The sequence below is a fragment of the Coloeus monedula genome (genome assembly GCF_965178545.1).
Source record: "Coloeus monedula genome assembly, chromosome: 1".
In the NCBI taxonomy this organism is placed as follows: domain Eukaryota; kingdom Metazoa; phylum Chordata; class Aves; order Passeriformes; family Corvidae; genus Coloeus; species Coloeus monedula.
Window position 1 is genome coordinate 115,354,501 of NC_138781.1, and position 20,058 is coordinate 115,374,558.

A 20,058-nucleotide genomic window follows, 5' to 3' on the forward strand; every position below is an offset into this window, starting at 1 on the left:
ACATTAATAAAATAATAAAATAATGTTACAGCTAGAAATAACATCCCTCCTGCAGAAACACTGCTGAGTAGCAGAGGTTTCTGTGCAATTTGATCTGACCTTTAGTTAAAAACCAGCTTTGCTCAGCAGCTGATTTTTGTTCATCCCTTGGGTGGCTGTTTAAAATGTGTGCTTCTGCACAAAGCCTTTTGTTTTTTCCCTGTATTATTCCACAGCTGTTGCTCAGACACTGCACAGAAATGAGTGTGCTGTCATACCTACTCCTCTTTCATGGAATCTGTGAGACAGAGTGGATATTCATGCAAATAGGGTACAGATACTGTTAGGAATAAAATGCAAGCTTTTAAAATTTTCATGTTTAGTTTCAAATCCGGTCTCTTATAAAAGTGGTCGAAAGAGTTATTTTGCTCAGGTGGGGTTTATTTTACAAATGTGAATTAAAGTAAGAGACAGAAATCTAGATAGTTCTATTATCAAACTGGAATATAATTCTGTAATTGTTGCTGCATTCAATGTGCTCTGGCACTCAGAAGAAAACTTTTATAATATCCTAAGTAGTGAGTACTGGCTTCCAATTATATTTTAAGCCTCATTCTGCAGATACCTTAAACAACTATCAACTGATTTATTAAAATGGTGCAGTTTTTTGAGTGTACAATTCTGATGAAAATATTTCTATCCATGTAGGTCTAAACTGAACACACACTTACCTGCAGCCTTAGCTTCTAGCACCCACTGCACAGTCAGTTAGGCATTATAAACGTGCTTACAGCTAGGGATCTTTAACAGGGGATGGGGTCCTTCTTCCTCTCCATTGATCTTATATAGTTTCCATCATTCTCATGCATTACAGAAATACTTCACAACATTTTAAGTTTATTCTTAACCCATAAGCACATTCCCCAAATGAAAAAAACCTCGGTCCAGTTGAAATCCGTGACAAAACTGCCACCACTTTCAGTGCATTCAGGACCTGCCCTGCTCCCCAATCCATCTCTTGGCTTCATGTGATGTGTATAATGTGGATGATATTTGCAGAGACATATATATTGTCAGATCACCCACCTCTGCCAGGGAGGATGGTGCTTCATAGGTCCTAGCCCTCACCCATGTAAAAGATTACTTCATTTGCTGAACATGATTTAAGGAAGTGTTTAAGCTGAATATCTGCTAGAGGCCCATGTGGACAGGAAATTGCATTAAAAATGTGAATCCTGGTACTTGAATTGAAGAAAAAAACCCGCACCATAAGAAATTCTGTCTGATAATATAGTGCTGCTCCAATCTGTACTTCACTGCTGTCTTTCAGGCCATATGGTAACAGTAGATTGTAGTCTGCTTTCCCCTTGCAGCATAGGGCTTAACAGAACTGACCATGAGATTTCCCTCTGCCTCTAGAAATTAGGACTTGGCACTCATTCCCCATGTGTTTTCTTCTGAGTCCAGTCTTTCACTACATTTCAAGCAAGTATCAGGCTTTTGGTGCAGATGGAATTCACAACCTGCCTCACTCATTGCCCCTTCCCCATTTCAGGAATGAATCTCAGAAATACACTGTGAGCTACTGGGTCTTGCCTTTCTCTCTTCCTGTCATTCAGGTCAACACTCCATGACAGCCAGCACTTTCTAATTAAGGTCATTAGGTTGCTTCCTTCCTGTTTGCCCAAATCAGTTTCATGTTTTGTTTTGTATTGTGATTTCAAAGAGTTTGTTCATCTAATAGTTCTCCGTTTTAGCTTACCTTCTTTCTCCAGCAGTCAATGTAACATTTGCTGCCAAGGCCTTTTCTTAGGTTTTGCAACATCCTACTGATACTGTATCTTAAAAAATAGCACTCATACAACACTTCTGATTGCCCTGCAGCCTCTAGACGGTTTTTAGCTTTCTGTGAGGACAGCACAAAATATCTGAGCAGTAGAATTGATTTGGCAGCAGTTCATACTTAAGTACTTCCCAGAGCTACAGCTTAAGTGAAGCATTTGGCATGTTATTGAGGTTGAGTTTTGTGATACTCAAGGTCTTTTTGTTATGCAGTGAAATCTTTAAACCTTTAAGCCACAATATTTTATATGTAGTTTAATAAGCATTTCATTAGCTTAGTTGTTTTCAATTCACAGCTGGTATTACACATGAGCTCAGATGTGGTACGATGGAAAACAAAAGTAAGACCAGGGATAAACCTGGACTGTGCTATCTCTCACCTATCCAGAGTTTGCTTTAGACAGAGAAAATGTTTCATATGATGTTCTCCCTTTCATATCCAACTGCACAGTCTTCCTTCACTTAATTTCTCACTTGTTATATGAAAGACATTGTAAAATTTGTATGACATGAAATATCCACTGGTCCTTTGCCAAATGGGTTTTTGAGGTTTTTTATCAATTCAGATTTTGGAAAATCAAGGTTTGTTTATTAGAGTGAAACAGCTCCTGCTCTTCTATATTTCAAAATAAGCATTCCAGCTGATGCATTAGTGAGCTTGGCAAAGCTCAAAATCTGTGGCCATGTGTGGACTGGCCCAAAGAAAGCAGAGGAATGAATGGGAAGTCCCAGGACTGTAATTTGAAGGTGTGTGAATTGGGTTGGTATTAGTGTTTCTTTTATAAATTAAAGATGTGATATGATAATTAGCAGATGCCCTCCTGTGCTTGCTTAGGGCCCAGAGTGTTCCTGATGAATACTCCTGATGACATCTTATTAATGTCAGGGTTAACCACCAAGTGTTTTGAGTTCCTGAACATTGTATGTATGAATGCTGATCATATTTGAAGCCACTGATTACTTGGTGTTCGCATTTAGTCTTTCTCTGCTCATGGCTTTGGACCTTCAGAACTAAAATGTGTTATGTAATAGAGATTCACAATTTTTTTTTTTTTTAATGTCGTAGCCTCCTCCCTAAGTTTCATGGACACTTGCAGTTTTGAACTTGAAAATATATGTGGCATGATTCAAAGTTCAGATGATAACAGTGACTGGCAGCGTTTGTCTCAGGTTCCTGCTGGGCCAAATACTGATCACACTAATATGGGAGAATGCAAAGGTATGAGAAAGAAACTCTTATCTTTCTGGGAAGGGTTTTCTGCAGCGACATGCGAGTTCACTTCAAGCTTGGCCTTGTTATCTGTTTATTTTCTGACAAATTACAGTTTATTTTTTAACTAAGCAACATAAACCTACATGCTTAGGGACATCATGTGATATGTTTGATTTTCTGCTTATTTCAGAAGATCAAATGTCCTTATCTCTTTTGAGCTGTATTTTAGTCTTAGTGCCATATCCTGTCATGAGAGTTATATAAAGTCTTGAACCTGTGGTACAGGCACACCAGATAGACTGCTGCTTTTCTGCATAATTTCTCAGTAAGTCCTTGGGAAGAAGTAGGATTTTGAAGTGTATATTATCAGGGTGGAGATGAAAAAATAATTGACAATCAAGCTATAGATGTATCTCAACCTGTCAGAAAGCTCCAAGAGTTCAGGAGCTTAAACCAGTCCTGCAGAGAGTTATTGACACTGGGTAAAGAGCAAAACCCCATGGTTTTGAGTACAATTTGCTAGAGATAATGAAATGAGGACAAAAGCTGCAAAGAGAATGGTTCTGTCTTTGGAAAATGTGAACAGGTAACAGTCCTCAGTCAGAGATTTGTACAGGATCTACCTAACTCTGTCCTGACTGTATCTTCTAGAGTTATTACAATGCAGTGTTAAGAAAAACAGTACACCAGGAATATTCTGTTTTCTCTCCCCTCTCTCTATTGCTCATTTCTCATTGACTTTTGGCAGATTCTGGCTACTTCATGCATTTCAACACCAGTGCTGGAAGAGAAGGAAGCACAGCTGTCCTGGAGAGCCGAATTCTGTATCCCAAAAGGAGCTTCCAGTGCTTACAGTTCTATTTATACAACAGTGGTAACGAGGGCGACCGGCTGAATGTCTGGGTCAGGGAGTACACGTCAGCCAATCCAAATGGTACTCTGAGATTCATCGAAGAGATTAAAGGTATGGAATAAATTGCATTTTGTTTTAATCTAGACTCAATATTCTTCAAAGTACTGGGGGAAATTATTGTGGCAAAGTCACTCATTTCCTAGTGTTGCTCTTTGGCTTCTTCTCTATATATGTAAGCGATTCGTTGCTGTTGAAATTATACCTGATGGATCCTCAGTCAGCTGTTTTCCTATAATATAATAAATTACCACAAATTTCAAACTCTCACATTGTCAAAACAGTTTTCTCACCAAAATTGCTAAAATTCCATGAGCAACCATTGTAACTGTTCTGCAATTGCTGGTATCAATAGTAACTGATGAAGGTGAAATATTAGAGTAAATGACAATTGATAAAGTATAATAAAGAAACGGAAAGCAAAAGTGCCCTGGAATACCTAATATACAAGTTTAAAAAAGATAAATAAAATTTAAATGTCTTTTAAAACAAGGTTTGAAATTACTTAACTGAAATATATGGGCAGCAGATCATGTTTTGAGTTCTAGTTTGAAGAAGATCGAAACCTTGTGGTTTTAGGAGCCTATGGCCTACAGAATGAGGCCAGCTAATGGACAAAAACTCTTTAAGCTAGAATTGCCAAAGTCACCATATGATTAAATTACTTTCTTCATTATTTAACTATTATGTGGTCTCCACTGTAGCTACACCAAGTTCAGAAGGGTCAGAGCAAGTTCTTTTACTAAATAGGTATAATTTCTGTCTCTTTTTGTCCCTTTAGGCTCAGCTGCTGCTGGTGCCAGTTTTCTCTTTTTTTTTTCCACTCCTTTCTTCACCTCTATGGCTTCACCCTCTGTGCCATCTGTGCTAACAGGCATCCTTAATGTAAGTGTTACTAAGGCAGGTGTAGACTTCACATCGGTCTGAGCCCTCCAAACTCTTTCAAACCCTACTTTGAAGTCAAGATTAATTTCTCCAGACTTCCTTCTTCCTCACAAACACTCTTTTGTGTCTGTTAGGTCCCATCTCCCATTCCTGCTTTCTCAAGTCCATAATTTCCTTTGAAGTCTCTGATCTCAAAAGTGGGTCCAAAGAGGCACCCTATTTCGACAATCTGTGGCAAAACTTTTAGGAATGGTTCAACACCATTTTTCCCCCAAGCTGTTTCACTTCTCTCATGTGAGAAGTTACCCTCACCAATGGAGTCAACAACCTGGAAGAAACAGTGACACTACAGCCCCTTCCATCCATGGTCTGACACCCTCACCCTGGCTGAGCTGCTCATGGGTTTGCACTGAACTATGAAGCTTAGGGACAATCCCTGAACCCTTCCCACCAGTCTGTGGCTGTGGGGGATTTTTGCACTGCACATATTACTTGTAAAATTCCTTTAGCTTATGCAGAAGGCAATTGAATGGAAAATACTGGGGTGCTTTTCTCCTTGTTTCTGGGTTAATTTTGTACTTCCTAATTATAACACTAATGAAAAATGTCAAGAAATTAAGACTCATATTTGAGATCCATTGTGTTGTGTTTAGGGTTGTTAGGAGAGTGATGCATGAGTTCTGCTCCTGGGATTGGCACTGCTTGTTCAATAAATGCAGCTGGTCTTCTGTGCAGATAAACAAGACCCAGAAAGCAAAAGAATTTGCTGCACGTACTTTTAAAAAAGGGTGTTCTACTTTCATCGACCTCACAAGGCCCCTGTGCAGAGGTCTTTGCTTTTGTGTACACTGCTCTTGAAGTTACGTGGAATTTGCTAGTGCAGGCACTTTTGGATGCAGAATCAAACTTGCAGTGAGGTTTTATTGCATGAAGTAGGTTTTGCAAATGACTGGCTTTAATTTGACCTTAGTACCATTAATCATTTGATGGGTGAATAGTGGTTCTACATAGGCAAGCTTCCAACAAGCCATTTAAAAATACAAAAACAAATGAAAGAACCAGTCTTGTAGTTCTAGGTTCCCAGAATCCTCTGGAGTATTTTTTGTTGAGGCATGTTGTTGTTATTTGAATATAATTAGTTCTGAATTTTTTTCTTTTTAATAATACAGGTGAAACGATTTTTGTACATTTTATTATCACAATGTTTGGATTAATTTAATGAAATTTTATTTAAAAATGTAAAAGAAAAAGCAGTTTTAAAACACATCAACAAGCACTATTATGCATATTAATTCTGTTAAAATATTGTATTGAGCAAATATGATCTTGCACTGAAAATGTAACATCTACAGAAGAAATATTCCATCACATCAGTGCCAGGGGAACTGAAAAATTCTTGCACAGTTGGTACAGGGTACACAGACCTGTGCAGTGTTTGACTGTACTGCTGATTCAGAAATCTTTACCTTTGTTTTACAGGTTCACCTGAGACTTACTGGCAGCTCCATCATGTTTCTTTGAATGTCACGAGTAAATTCCGGGTTGTGTTTCAAGGCGTGAGAGGAAATGGCTTATCAAATGGAGGCCTCTCTATTGATGACATCAACTTGTCAGAAACTCAGTGTCCCCACCATGTCTGGCATATCAGAAATTTCACACATCTCCTCAACACGAGTCCAGCAGGGAGAGATGGGATAATATACAGTCCACCTTTTTACTCTAGTAAAGGATATGCTTTTCAAGTCAGCTTGAATGTAAATGGTACCACTAGTAACCCATTTAATTTAGGAATATACTTATCCTTGATTTCTGGAGCAAATGATGATCATTTGCAATGGCCCTGTCCGTGGCAACAAGGCACCATGATCCTGCTTGACCAGCATCCTGATATTCGTCAACGGATGTCAAACCAAAGAAGTGTAACAACAGACCCTCTGCAATTATCAGGTCAGTCAACATCAAACATATAGAACACAACCAAAAGACAAGGGGTCACATCTCCTCTTCATGTAAATTAGTGCAATTTTTTTAGCTTCTGGAATGTTTCATTATGTTTGCGGCAACAATAATATTGATCCACAGACAAGAAAAAAATTAAACCTACAAGCAAGTTTAGTTGGGAGTCTGGATTTCAAAGTTGCATTTGCAGAAGAAGCACGTGGATGATCTATTCCTAAAGTTTCTCTCATATGCTCTGTGAGGATATATTTATTTCTGTTTTGATGAGAATGAAAGTTTTCCGGAAGGCATGAAAAGAAAAATACTGAATTAACAAGACAAGCAGTTCATACCAGATAAAAGTGCAGCTATCAAACGAATCCCTGCCCTCCTTGTCAAAGGTACAGTGATGTCAGCACAAGCCTCCAGATGGACAAAGTACTGATTCATATTATAAAATCTGTACTTGTTCAAGGTGTGAGAAGATAAGGGCTGTTGTCCACAATAACTTGGAAAGGTGGCAGTTGAGGTAAAAAGTAACTCTGAGAAATGGCAGGAATCTCTACAGAGAGAGATATTAAAGAAAACACCCACATTCATCACTGGATAAAGTTTGGATTTAAGCCACAATGGATTTCTTCATTTTGCCGAAAGAAACCACCTCTGGTACTGAATTAGTTTTCTGGAGTTTCAGACTAGAACGGAAGGAAAGAAGGCACAAAAACGTCCAATTCACATTATTTTAAAACCAGTATGTTTTACATTCCTTTTTTCTATGACACTGGCTCTATATGAAAACAAAGTGGGTAATCTAGAAAGACTTCATGTCCTTTCTGTAAATGAAAGACATGCCACACCATGTCCTCCATAGATGTTTGGAAAAGCACATTTTCCCTGTGATTTCTGCTGTTACAGCTACAGTGCTTAGCCCTTGTCCTTCCCTGGCCCTGTGGACATGCAGTCTGTTTGCCCTCTGCTCCTTCTTCCTTGTTTATTCTTGTATTGCAAATAGTCTCAGATTCCCAAGGGAAGCCTTGTAACACACACTCTTTCTCTAACCAGAGAGGTGTTGGAGCTGGAAGTTTTCTCTCTCTGTCAGATTCTTTCATGGACAATCAGGCTCAGCTTTGAGATTTACAACAGGGTGTGAGGAGCAGGCACCAGTAATCTGTGATCATTCAGGTTGTTCCAATACCCTGTGCCCCACATCTACTGCAGGAGATACTCTCTTTTGAGAAGCACTGCATTAACTCGTGTTGCAGATGATTCATGTGCTACTTATCTTCTTGACCACTACACTTCAAAGAGCTAAAAAGAAAATGCAACAGATTTTCAACTAGCTCTCCAATAACCTCACCTCGAGCAGGTTATTTTCTCAGTACCTCAGGCTAAACCACATAATTGAAGATCTCCATTGTCTTGTGCCTCTCATCAGTGGGGAATCTCAGGCAATTGAGGTTTCTGCTGAGAGTCAAATCCAGAGTGGTCTCACATTCACAATCTTTTTTATTTTTTTTTCCTCCAGAATCCTCATCAAATTATACTTGGGATAGGCCAGATAAAGTGGGATCCGAAGCAACTTTTCCCAATGGAACTAAATACATGAGAGGTCCGGGAGTTGGGACAAGTGCATTTTTAACTCATAAGAGACTTAGAAGCCGCAACTTTATTAAAGAAGATGGTGTTTATATTCTTTTAACAATGGAAGGTATGTAAACATAGCTGATACTCTTTACAATGCAGTAAACAACGTCAGATACTAAGTCACTAGGGCTGCAGATATAAATACACATGATGTACTTTGCACATGAGCAGTATTTGAATTATGCCTAAATCTAAAGTCAAATCATATGTTTGAATAAATTTATGAACAGGTAAATGCACAGTATAATTCCGTTATCTCATGCGAAGGTGTATAAAACAATGCAAATTATTTTGAATAATTTGAATAAAACTATCTGTTTCTGAAAAAAAATCTAGAAGACATTTCCAAAGTACATCATGCTCCTGAAAGGTAAAAAAGACTGTTTATCCATTACACCTGTAGACAGGCTCATTGCTCTTTATTATCAGAAATTATCATTAGAATAAGAAGAAAAATAACATGGAGCAAAGACCTGATTTCTTGTGGGTTCACCGTGCAGATATCTCGCATCTCCTGTCAACTGAGCCAACTGTTCCACCCGCTGTTGTTACAAGTGCCAGCACCACCAAACCTGGCCCTACTGCCACCAACAAGCCCCCCACTGACACTGAGAGCACCACCACAATGAGCAGCGTCACCCGGCCCGAAGATCCAGAGGTTCCAGCTTTCTGCCCAGACAACCCCTGTGAAAATGATGGTGTCTGTGTTATGGTAAACAGAGCACCAGTGTGCAGGTAACTGCCTCTATTCACTCTCAAATGCAATTTTAGGATGAGTAATGAGAGTTTCTAAAAAAATAAATCTTTGCTCCTAATGAAAGAAAAGACAGACTGTATCTGATTAAGGCAAGTACTTACAACTGCTCCTATGAGACTGAACTTATGGCCAATTTGGGCAACAAAGCTCCTAACCTCAGCATTTGATCATTTTGAAGTACTCTGCTTGACTTCCCTGTAAATTATATTTTAAATGTGTTTATTATTTTCAGTAATGTATTACTCCAAGTCCTTAGAATTCCCAATAGCAAAGTGTAGAAGAGTTGGATAAATGTAATTGAAAGAAAAGAGCATTTATATCAGTAGAGGAGATTTTTAATACTTGTTATGTAGGAAGCAGCACAGACATTATTTTAAAATTTGATTCAGAAATATTGCACAGTGCAAATTATGATCATGAATTACCAAAGTGTAGTCGCTTGCTGAGGAATAAAAGATTGTTTGCCCTGAAAGAAGATTAATATCAACTTTTATTTAATTCTCTGTGCATACATTTACGTAACCCACCTTCCTGATTAGCATTGTTTCGGCTTGCAAATAAGCTCTGAGGCTGAAGGGTAGTAACCTTATGACGCTGTGCCAGGGCAGGTAGACTGGGGGAGTGCTGTGAGGAAAACATAAAGGCCAAGAGCCATAAGAGTCAGGATGACTCATTAAGTGTTGTATCTCCCCATTTAGAAACCTTTTAAAAAATACTTCTTGTGCAACTCATCAGAAGCAGGTCACAAATATGAGTAAATGTCAAGAGTTGGCTCCAAGAAGACAAAAGTAAAAACCATGCTGAATATTATGCCTAATTTCAAAATTACAGAAAGAGAACATTTATTTTCTGACATCTCTGTACTCTTTGAAGCTTTAGTGCCTTTGTGACCTGCTTTCTGTCCTATAGAAATGTGTGACCAGCAGTCAGTTTCCACCCCGATTTTCTGATGGGAAATGGGTGGGAATGTGATACATCTGTTCAAGCTGAACCACCTGGAGTCCCCCCAGCAGGCAGTATCTGTGCAGTGCACTGCAAACAGACTTGTTTTCAGGGCTGAGGTAGTCCTGAATAAATGGCTTAGACAGGAGCTAGACAATCAGTACATAAGGAATAACCAAGGTTAGAAAGATGGGGGTAGGTGTGCACTCAGCAGCTCTGCATGGATGTGTTTCTTTTTCAGTTAGATCATAGGACCCTCGTGTGCTCACTGTAAAATCTTTTGGAGCCAATTGTGGTGCTGGGTAAGGTGATGGAATCAAAGCCTGGAGGTTGTTTTCAGTCCTAAAACTGGATGACTGCTGGGCTGTTAATTTCTTTTTCTACCTGCTTGTTGGGGGAAGGCAGAGGCAGCTCTTACAAGTTCTTTAAATCTGAAAATTAAAAAAAAAAAAAAAAAAGAAGCTCCATAATCAGCTGCAACCAAGCATTAAGCAGTCCAGAGGATCAGGAAGGCATTTAAATTTTCTGGCAAAGGCTCTCTCTGAAGGCACAACCTGTGAAAGAGCAGGAAGATGAAAGAAACACATTTAGGTGTGTAAGGACAGTGGGCCACTCAAAGCAACTCAAAGCAATTAAAAATAGAAGACCATTTTAAGGAAACTTCAGTATGCTTTGGGATATAGAAAATGCATCAGAGATGCCATTTTTCTGAAGTAGACCTTTTCACACCTTCACTCTGCAGGTGATAGCACATGTTTGTTCTTTTGCTTTCTAGATGTCCAGCAGGTGACAGCTGGTGGTACATGGGAGAAAAGTGTGAAAGGAAAGGCTCAACTCAAGAAAATACTGTAATAGCTGTTTCTTCAACCATAACTGTGTTTGTTGTAATGCTTATTGTCACCATCACAACTGCAGTGTGCCTTAAAAAGAAATACAAGCAAGGAAGGGAGAATAAGGACAGCCTGACTCTAGAAGAAGTAAGTATTTTGCCTCTTTCAACAAATATACACACACACGCACATATATCTATATTCACTAAAAGGTAAACAATCAAATTCAGTAAGAAGTAAATGGGAAGATGGCACCTTTTTGAAGCCTAAAGACTCAAGACTGGAAATTAAAGAGCTCCATTAAGAGCCACTAATTTGTCAAACACCAAACCCCACTTAATTAAAAACCTGTTCTCCTCCTCCACCCCTCATCCACTCTGCCCCAATGACAGCCTACATTGAGTGGGATAGTGTGAACAAAGGGGTTCATTTTCAATCTGTAATTAAACCATATTTTCTGCTCAGTAAACTTGTACTTTATCTATTACTGCCTCTTCTACTAAAGATCTCCCCTTCAAATACACGGACATGGTGCTAAAAAATGCATCCCAGAATGTCAAAACAAAAAGCAAATCTAAAAATAATTTTCCACATTCAAAGGCCATTTTTTAATGCAAGGCATGAAGCAGCCATGGAAATCATGACTTAGGGAAAGGTAAAAGAAGACAGCAAGTTAAAACTGTCTAGATGACAGGATCAGAAATGCCATGTATTGGATAGAAGCAGCATTTGGGCATGTTTTCATAGGAATTTTCATACAGTCTGAGATACATGGACTCTTACATTAAATAGAGGCTTGTCTTGGAAATAGCAAGAGTGACAATAGTTTAGAGGGACTCACAGGGCACAGGAGAAATTTTGTTAACAAACTGAAGAGGAATGTCCTTCCAGAAAGCAGAGTTCCACTTTAAATTTTGTACTAATACTGTTTGTGTGATACCCCACTGAGTTGCAGTACCTCTGTGCAGTGTCAAATACTTGACACTGCTACTTTATGACCTTCCAATAAATAGTCTTGGTTTCTTTGCAAGTAATGCTCTTACATTATACACGTATTTCCCTTCCCTATACACTTTTAAGATGTGGGTTGGGTTTTTTTCCCCACTTAGACTAAAACATCCTTCTGAAGATAATGCAAACAAGCATCAAAGACACAAGATGAACATCACGGCAAAACCACAACTACGTCATGACCCTTTTTGTTCCTTTTATCTCAACCATCATGATAAAAGTTTATAAAGTCTGGAAAATAATTCATCATATGGATAAAATACTGTGCTGAAGTCAGTGGAGTGTCTGACAGTGCTGTGCATCGTCATGCAATGGAGAAAAATGTCACATGTTGTGTGACATGGCTGCCCTGTCCTTCAAGTCTCCCTGAACATGAAGAAAACATGAAACTGCATCCTGAATTTCAGTCAACCCAGGAAAGTCTAAGTTTGCTGTATTATCATTATACAATTGTCTGTAATAAAGGGAAGCTGGACCCTGTATTCACAGGGTACCCAGCAGTTCTCAGTCCTGCTGCAGCTGTCAGTCAGTAGTGTGAGAGTTTGTGGAGTGCGGGAGCTTCTGGTTCATTAAGTTACTTGGTTGTGATCTACTCACTATAAAAGAAACAACAAGTGATGAGGAAAGTGATAAATGAACCTCACAGACACACAAACATTAATGAGGAAGTCACAACAGAGATAATAATGAGAATCCAGAATGGTTCAGCCACTGATTGATGGTCCATTAGAAGAACTACTCAGGCAGAACCCTCAAGAATGTCAACCTGAACAATTATTAACTGATAGGAAGGGGAAAATATGATTAACATGAGTGTTGTGGAAAAGCTGAGGCTGCTTGAGATATGGGCTATCAGAAAAGGGTTGTGGATTTACGTAAAAATGACTATGGGGGGTTTAGGGGAAGGATTAAAAGATCCAAAGAAAAGTGGGGGGATATGGGGTCAGTAACTGGAGAGACCCACCTGCAAAAGAGATCTGTGTGCCAATGACCAGAGGAGATCACTTAGGAGATGTCTTAGGGCTCATGGGTCTAGGTACTAGCACATGGAAGGACTTGCATGGAAGGGTCTGTGTGCCAGGAACTGGGGGGACTGTGGGCCATAGGGCCTATAGGTCCCCCCAGCAACTGGAAGGACTGGTGTGTATGTTTTTATGAGTCTTGAAAGGTCCAGGTGCCAGCAGCAGCAGGAGGGATCAGGTTGTGTGTGGGTGTGTAAGAGGTCTAAGTGCTGGCAGCTGGAGAGATCTGTATGTGTTAATATTTCTGCAATGAATTTAATCCTCTGTGTGTGTGTGTGTGTGTGTGCATAATTCACTAGCAAACTCCAAGCTGGACTAGCTGATGAGTTGGAGGAAACATTTCCACATCTGGAGGACTCAAACATCACACTGCCCTATCTGGCAAGCAGAAGGTGACTTGTATACCACTGCCAGAATCCCCAGGCACAGATATGGTTTAGAGGCCATGCTAACATTCAAGGGAACTGTGCATGTTTGAGTGTTTCTGGATGTGGAGAATGAGGGCACACTTTTTTCACCAGAGAACCTGCATTCTGATTTCCTGGAGGAAAGGAAGAGGACAGGGCTGTGTGCCCTTCTGAAAATTTGGGTAGCATTACAGAGGGGTTGTGCTGTCCAGGCTGCTCTGTGTGTGTGTGCAGCAGCCTGTCCAGGCAGCCACTTCAGGGACCTCTGCGTGTGCGTCTCAGTGTGTCTCAGACACAACCTTGCTGCCAGCCAGATCTGCGAGCTGGAAGAGAAGCAGCAGCCAAATCCTTAGGACTGGGACGTAGAGATCACCTGGGACCGTTCCTGGCTGGGTATATTGGCTGGGGAGGCAGATCCTGGGTCTGGGAGATTTAGTGGCTCCCTTAACACCCCTGACAAACAGAGCTACGATTCAGTAGGATTTAGAGAAAAAAGTAAGCATGGAAATAAAAGGGCCAGAGTAAGCAAAACATCCCTCCCTGAGGACACTTTGCAGAGGGAGATGGCAGCCACCACGGGCAGAAATCATCATATTTGCAGTGTTTTGGAGGGGGGCTGTGAGAGACAGGAGTGCCAGTAATGGAAATGTCAGGTCACACCAGATGGTTGGTAGACTGGTATGTGAACATGTTCACATTTAAAGGTCAGCAGCTACTTTGATTGCCTGGGATGGGTGTTGATGATCTTAACATTTGTCGTGCAATTTACTCTAATTCTGGGCAAGAGCAGTTCAAATGTATGGAAATTTGATGAGGGAGCAAGTCTTCCTCTGAATGCTACTGCACAGCACAAAGCAACAAATGTGTATTCTTCTGTATCGATGCTATATATGTAGTCCTTCTCTGATTCATATTCTCTGAAATGTAGTTGTATTTAAAGCATTCATAGCTGGATTTATTAGCTTTTGTTGGAAACCAAAGATTCATGAAAACAGCCAGACAAAATTAACAAAGATTTGTCAGAGCTAACAAACATCCTGGATAGGAAAATACCCTACTATAGCTGTCTTAAAATAACTTTCCTATTTCCACACGTCTTCATCAGCAGTTTTCATGCAAATAATCCTCCAAATGCGCCCTCAATTAAGATATGCACATAGATTTACATGGAGTTAAGAAGACACAAATGAGACTGTTCATAAATTCAACCCTGGTTACAATCCTGAACATTATAAACTGTGAGCATTTTATAATTTCAAATGTGAAGTACCAGATTTGTGATTGTAGAGATCATTTATATTCTTGAAATCCAGATTACATGAGATACTTACCTGTACTTTCATCAGAAGAGAGCTTAATACAGAGAGCAGTATTACAATATAATTTCAATACATTGTGGAAGACACAAATTCCATAGGGTATATCCTGAAATGTTAAACTTTCATGGGAAAAAGCCTTAAGCTGCTGGTTATTCATTTCAAATAGGAAGGAAGAGCATGATTTAAAACTGAATCTCCCAGTAAGTGAGTGTGAAAAACTCACTTCCATAGAGCCAAAAGAGAGGTTTTTTTAACGTCCTCAACTGACCTAAAAATACTCAGGAGAAGTATTTTTTTTTTCAGTTTTACAATGTAGAAAAATTACTCAGGAAATGCAGAATGAGATTCAATATTACACTTTATTGTTTATCACAAAAGTTATGCTGCTAGCTCAAGTTCCTGAACAAATACATTTTTCTTAAAAAGCTGTAGCACAAATGACTTAATGATCTTAATTTTGGAGATGTACATTTAACACATTTACAGATAATGTGGATACTTGTCCCAGGTCAGATACTGTGTTGGTTGGTCAGAGAGCTGTACATGGGCTTGCAGCCTGGGTGTTTACTTTACTTTCCTGGAGCAGGTTTATTCACAGAAGGTGTTACTAAAAATCTTTACTGTAAAGATCCCTCTGTCAAATCACTGAGATACTAATGTGATATTAAACCCCACCAGTGTTAAATCTGCAAAAATCTATTTATCTTTCCTGTCCTTCTCACACCGTAGTGACTCAGTTTATGATTTACACCAAGGATTTAGTCTGCCCACATGCCTGCTCAGGCACATTCCACTCTCTACACTCCAGGACTAGTGTGTAAACTTTATTATGGGCTTCACACGATATGCAGGACAAGGCCTTGGGCTGTGGGCATTGACTCTGTGGGTCACCTGCCCTGCTCCTGTTCCTCATTCAAGAGCAGATCTCTGCATCTCTAGCAAAGACCCAGACCTAAGTGAGTGTTTCCTTCTCTGCTCCTCCTTTTCTGGGCTCCAGACTTGCTGTACAGCTGGACCCAGCAGCGTATGTGCACATTGTATCCAGAACTGTGTGCATGACTCATTCCCCACTGTTGAGTCTATCAGGAGTCACAGCATGGGCTTAAAAATAAACTTACTCCAATATTCAAGTTAGTGTCTCAGGTGTGGAATAAGAAAGAAAGAAAGAAAAAAAAAGATGGGTCATCATTCTAGATACTTCTTGGTCTTCAAGCATCTCAGCACTGCAGAAAATCTTTTAGTCATGCCACCTACTATTGTGCTAAACAGGATACACAGCCTCCTATTCCTGATACATGCAAACCAACTCACTGCTATTTGCATCACACAGATCAGCTCTGCTCCGTTTAGCTTCTGCACAAGTAGCAAATTACTGAGTTATAATGTCTCAGTCTGGCTGGCACAGCATTGTCTAAATGCAAGAAAGGGACTGATCCTAGACACCAGCCCTCCAATTTCAGCTGCGTGTGTCAGGTGTCTCATGCCACCCACGCCAGGCAGACACGGTCCCAGGGTGCAGGGCAGGAGTCATGACTCGTCATTTTCTTTAGGTGCAATTCAGAACAGAGAAGTAGCTTTGTTCCTTTTTATTCCCCCCATAGGTCTCCTTATCCACTGCTATTAGAGGTCAGGGTCTTTTGCTAAGACACGGATGCCATCAGCTGAACTACCTTTGATTCTGATAAATAGGATCTTAATTCTCCACTCTTCTTGGACTGCATTTTCAAGCTATCTTTGGGGCCGGTAGTACAGATAGTTCTGTCTCAAGACGAGAGGATAACCAACAATTAAACTGCCTTTTCTGAAACAGTGCTGTTTTTCAAATCTAGAGTTATTGCTTAGAGACTTTTGTAGTATTTGATGCAGTACTGGCAAAATATCTGTATTTTGCTCTGTGTTATGAAATTATGAAGAAATATATGGTGATGTAATTTTCCCACTTCTTTCAATGGCATATATTCTCATTTATTACAAAAGACAGCTCTAAAGTCGAGATTTAAGGATTTGTTTCAGGCAAGAAGATTATAATTTTTTTTGCAGCAGACAGATTCCATATGGCTGCTCTCCTTGTGTTCTCCCTTTTCTGAGAATCAACAGAAATAACTGGGAAAAAACAACGACCACAACACCTCAGACTGACTACTACTTACACCAGGTACACTCTAACTGGTATCATAAAGGCTGCAGACAAGTTTACATGTTTACACTGGAGTTCTTCTGCTCACAAATTCCTAAACTTCTACTGGAGATGAAAAGGACCATGATTGATCTATGCCTTTGACTTCACCTACTTTGAAAACAAAATAGCATCAAAGAAGCTTAACTGGAATGTCTGGAACTTAAAGGAACAAAATCAAACCTCATTGTTTCCCAAGGCTGGAATACTTAATCCCACAATACATAATCACGGTCACTCTTCCAATGCAATACTCATGGGAAAAAAGAACTGTGTGCCCTTTATCAGATTTGAATCTTATCTCTAAACAATTTGATGGAATATTTTGATTAACTTCTTAATGATAGCCTTTCTACTTCACAGTTACTAATATGTAACTAGAACCACCCACCTTCTTCTGCTAGAGCTCTGTGTATGTGCACTTGCCCTTGATTTTTTGTTTTAACACCATCTGGATCTATGAAGTCTATGCTACAAAAGACCAGATCAAAACTTGCCAGAAGCACATCTCCCTCTTCATCTCAACTTCCCCCCCCCCACCCCTACTTCTTATCATATTATGATCATTTGGCTTTGGAGGCAGCTTTCACTCAAGTAAATGATATTTGCTTGTTCATGTTAAAAACAGGCTCACGACTGAACTTTTAAGACAGATTTATTAACAAGAACAAATTTAACTGACAATAAGAGACCTCTTGCGACGATCTGCCATACACAAGACAAAAGGCGCACGGCTGGGAGCTTGACCTGGGACAGATCAGACCAGAGACTCTCCTCACAGCCTTGGGTGATACATTTTGTATCACCAGTCTCTGCGTCCTGGCCACCCCTTTCCCCGCCCAACCGGAGCGTCGCGATTGCTCGCTGATGTCTAGGATCTTCTTACAGGCTCACTGTCATCTGGCCATTGTCTAGGGTCTTCCTACTGGTCCGGTGAACGTTCACAGACAGTCTTTTATTTCTCCCTTCAGGTAAATAGGTCTGACACCCTCCCCTTATGATTACATCATAGATACTCTGCAACATTCCTCAATTCTTCATTTTGTACAACAATCCCCATAATAAATTTATTAACAATAAGCATAATGAACAAATCAACTAATAACTTTGATAAGTTACAACAATTAAATCCAATAGTAAATGAATCAACTGGATCAACAAGTACTTCAACGCATAACTGCAAAAACACTTAACAAGCTAATTAACTTTTATTTAAATAAGTAAGCCAATTTTCCTAAACTTAATCATAACATTCAGAACAGAACATTATAAATTATATAAAAGTAACATTGCAACTCCAAGACAGCTACGGGGAATTAGAGAATTGCATTGTGAGCTGCAAAACCTGCCCACAGAGGCACATGGCAGCACAAAGGAGCACATGGCAGCACACAGAGGCTTGTCTCCACCGGACCCTGGCGGGAGGAGGCGTCACAGGGCAGACCCTTACAGTGAGGAGCCTGCCAGGATCTCACAGATGGGTGAACTGCGAGTGATCACCCCATAGAAGGACACTGAGGAAGTGTGTTGCTGATGTGGCAACACGGGATAGGTCACGCCATATAAGGAAAGGCTGTGCCTTAGAAAAGTGTATAAAACTAGTTCATTCCTTTGAATAAACGATTCTGATTCCCTGCCAGTCTGTGTCCATGATTCAATCACCAACAAATGGTGCCCTGTGTGAGGAATTTATTATACACCTCTCTGTGCATCTGTCAGTGAGCCTCATGGGACTTGAAGCGCTGCTGCAGGAAGCAGGAATGCTGGCCAGTGATTAATCCCTACAAGTTGTAGGCGAGCTATGGGGAACAATGGGGGATAGCGTATCCCAGGAACAGAATGTCCCAAAGATGTTAAAACAAATTTTAAAGAAACATGGCAGGAAAGTTGAGTCTACAGATTTGAACAGATTCTTGTTCTGGGCAAAGAACAGTGATTCAACTTTAGATAGTACCAATATTTTTGATCCTCGGACATGGGACGCTTTAGACGCATTGAGGAACCGCGTTACATGCGGTGACGCAGCGCTGACGGAGCTTTTGTGTTCGTGGAGGACAGTGTGCAAAGTGGTCACAGCGCAGGCAGCACCCAGACACCGGACAAAGAAAGACGCTTGTGCCACCGTGGTAGCCGTGCCGAGCCCTTCTGTGCTGCCAGCAAGGAACCGTAAGTCTGTCGGGGCAGTGGGAAGAGAATCAGAAGATGTCCCCTCGTCCCCTGACCTGTTTGACCCTAGAGGGAAGCCAGATGGTACCGTAGAAAAGCACATGCCGCCCCACGCCCTGTGGCATCAGCTGGAGCCGGGTTGCGGCGAGTGGCTGGAGCTGGGGAGTCCCGTCTGGGTAGCGTGTTCCCTCTCCATTTGCCCTCTGCGAGAGTGCAGCAGCAGCGGCAGATGCAGCGGGGGAAAAGCGTGCGGAGCCACAAAGGTGTGGTGCATAGCAGCACTGGTGACTGCACCACGCCGGCAAGCACATGGCAGAGCCAGAAAGCGGCGGTGAGCATGTGGCAGAGCCGTGTGGTGCCGGCAAGCACATAGCGGTGAGCACATGGCAGTGAGCACATAGCAGCAAGCACATAGCGACGAGCACATGGCAGCGAGCACATGGCGGCGGTGAGCACATGGCGGCGAGCACATGGGGACGAGCACATGGCGGCGAGCACATAGCGGCGAGCACATGGCAGCGGCGAGCACATGGCGACGAGCACATGGTGACAAGCACATGGCGGCGAGCACATGGTGACAAGCACATGGCAGCGGCGAGCACATGGCAGCGAGCACATGGCAGCGAGCACATGGCAGCGAGCACATGGTGACAAGCACATGGCGGTGAGCACATGGTGGCGAGCACATGGGGACGAGCACATGGTGGCGAGCACATAGCGGTGAGCACATGGCAGCGAGCACATGGCAGCGAGCACATAGCGACGAGCACATGGCGACGAGCACATGGTGACAAGCACATGGCGGCGAGCACATGGGGACGAGCACATGGCAAAGCTGCGCCGCAGCCGCGCCCAGCCGCCACCCCCACACCACGGACAGGCGGGTCAGCAGTGCTGAGAGCTGGCGGGGCTGCAGCTCCTCTCAGCGCATGGTGGGGCCGTGAGTGGCTCTCTGCATGTGAGAAGTGAGGAGACAGGCCGGAGGGACCCGCGCAGCCGGCAGGACCCGCGCCGCTA

The 20,058-nt window shown here is 41.3% G+C and overlaps 1 protein-coding gene across 1 annotated transcript in view; it reads left to right on the top strand.

Moving 5' to 3' along the window:
• MEP1B (meprin A subunit beta) overlaps positions 1 to 18,653 on the top strand; it is a gene marked incomplete at both ends in the record, with an annotated part of 38,370 nt that extends 19,717 nt beyond the window's left edge. Inside the window, 7 exons of the mRNA XM_082284055.1 lie at positions 2,888 to 3,040; positions 3,783 to 3,998; positions 6,309 to 6,776; positions 8,293 to 8,475; positions 8,912 to 9,146; positions 10,886 to 11,087; positions 18,516 to 18,653. Coding sequence (XP_082140181.1) covers positions 2,888 to 3,040; positions 3,783 to 3,998; positions 6,309 to 6,776; positions 8,293 to 8,475; positions 8,912 to 9,146; positions 10,886 to 11,087; positions 18,516 to 18,653 — 1,595 coding nt within the window. The remainder of the gene's footprint in view (positions 1 to 2,887; positions 3,041 to 3,782; positions 3,999 to 6,308; positions 6,777 to 8,292; positions 8,476 to 8,911; positions 9,147 to 10,885; positions 11,088 to 18,515) is intronic.
• Positions 18,654 to 20,058: the final 1,405 nt, after the last annotated feature.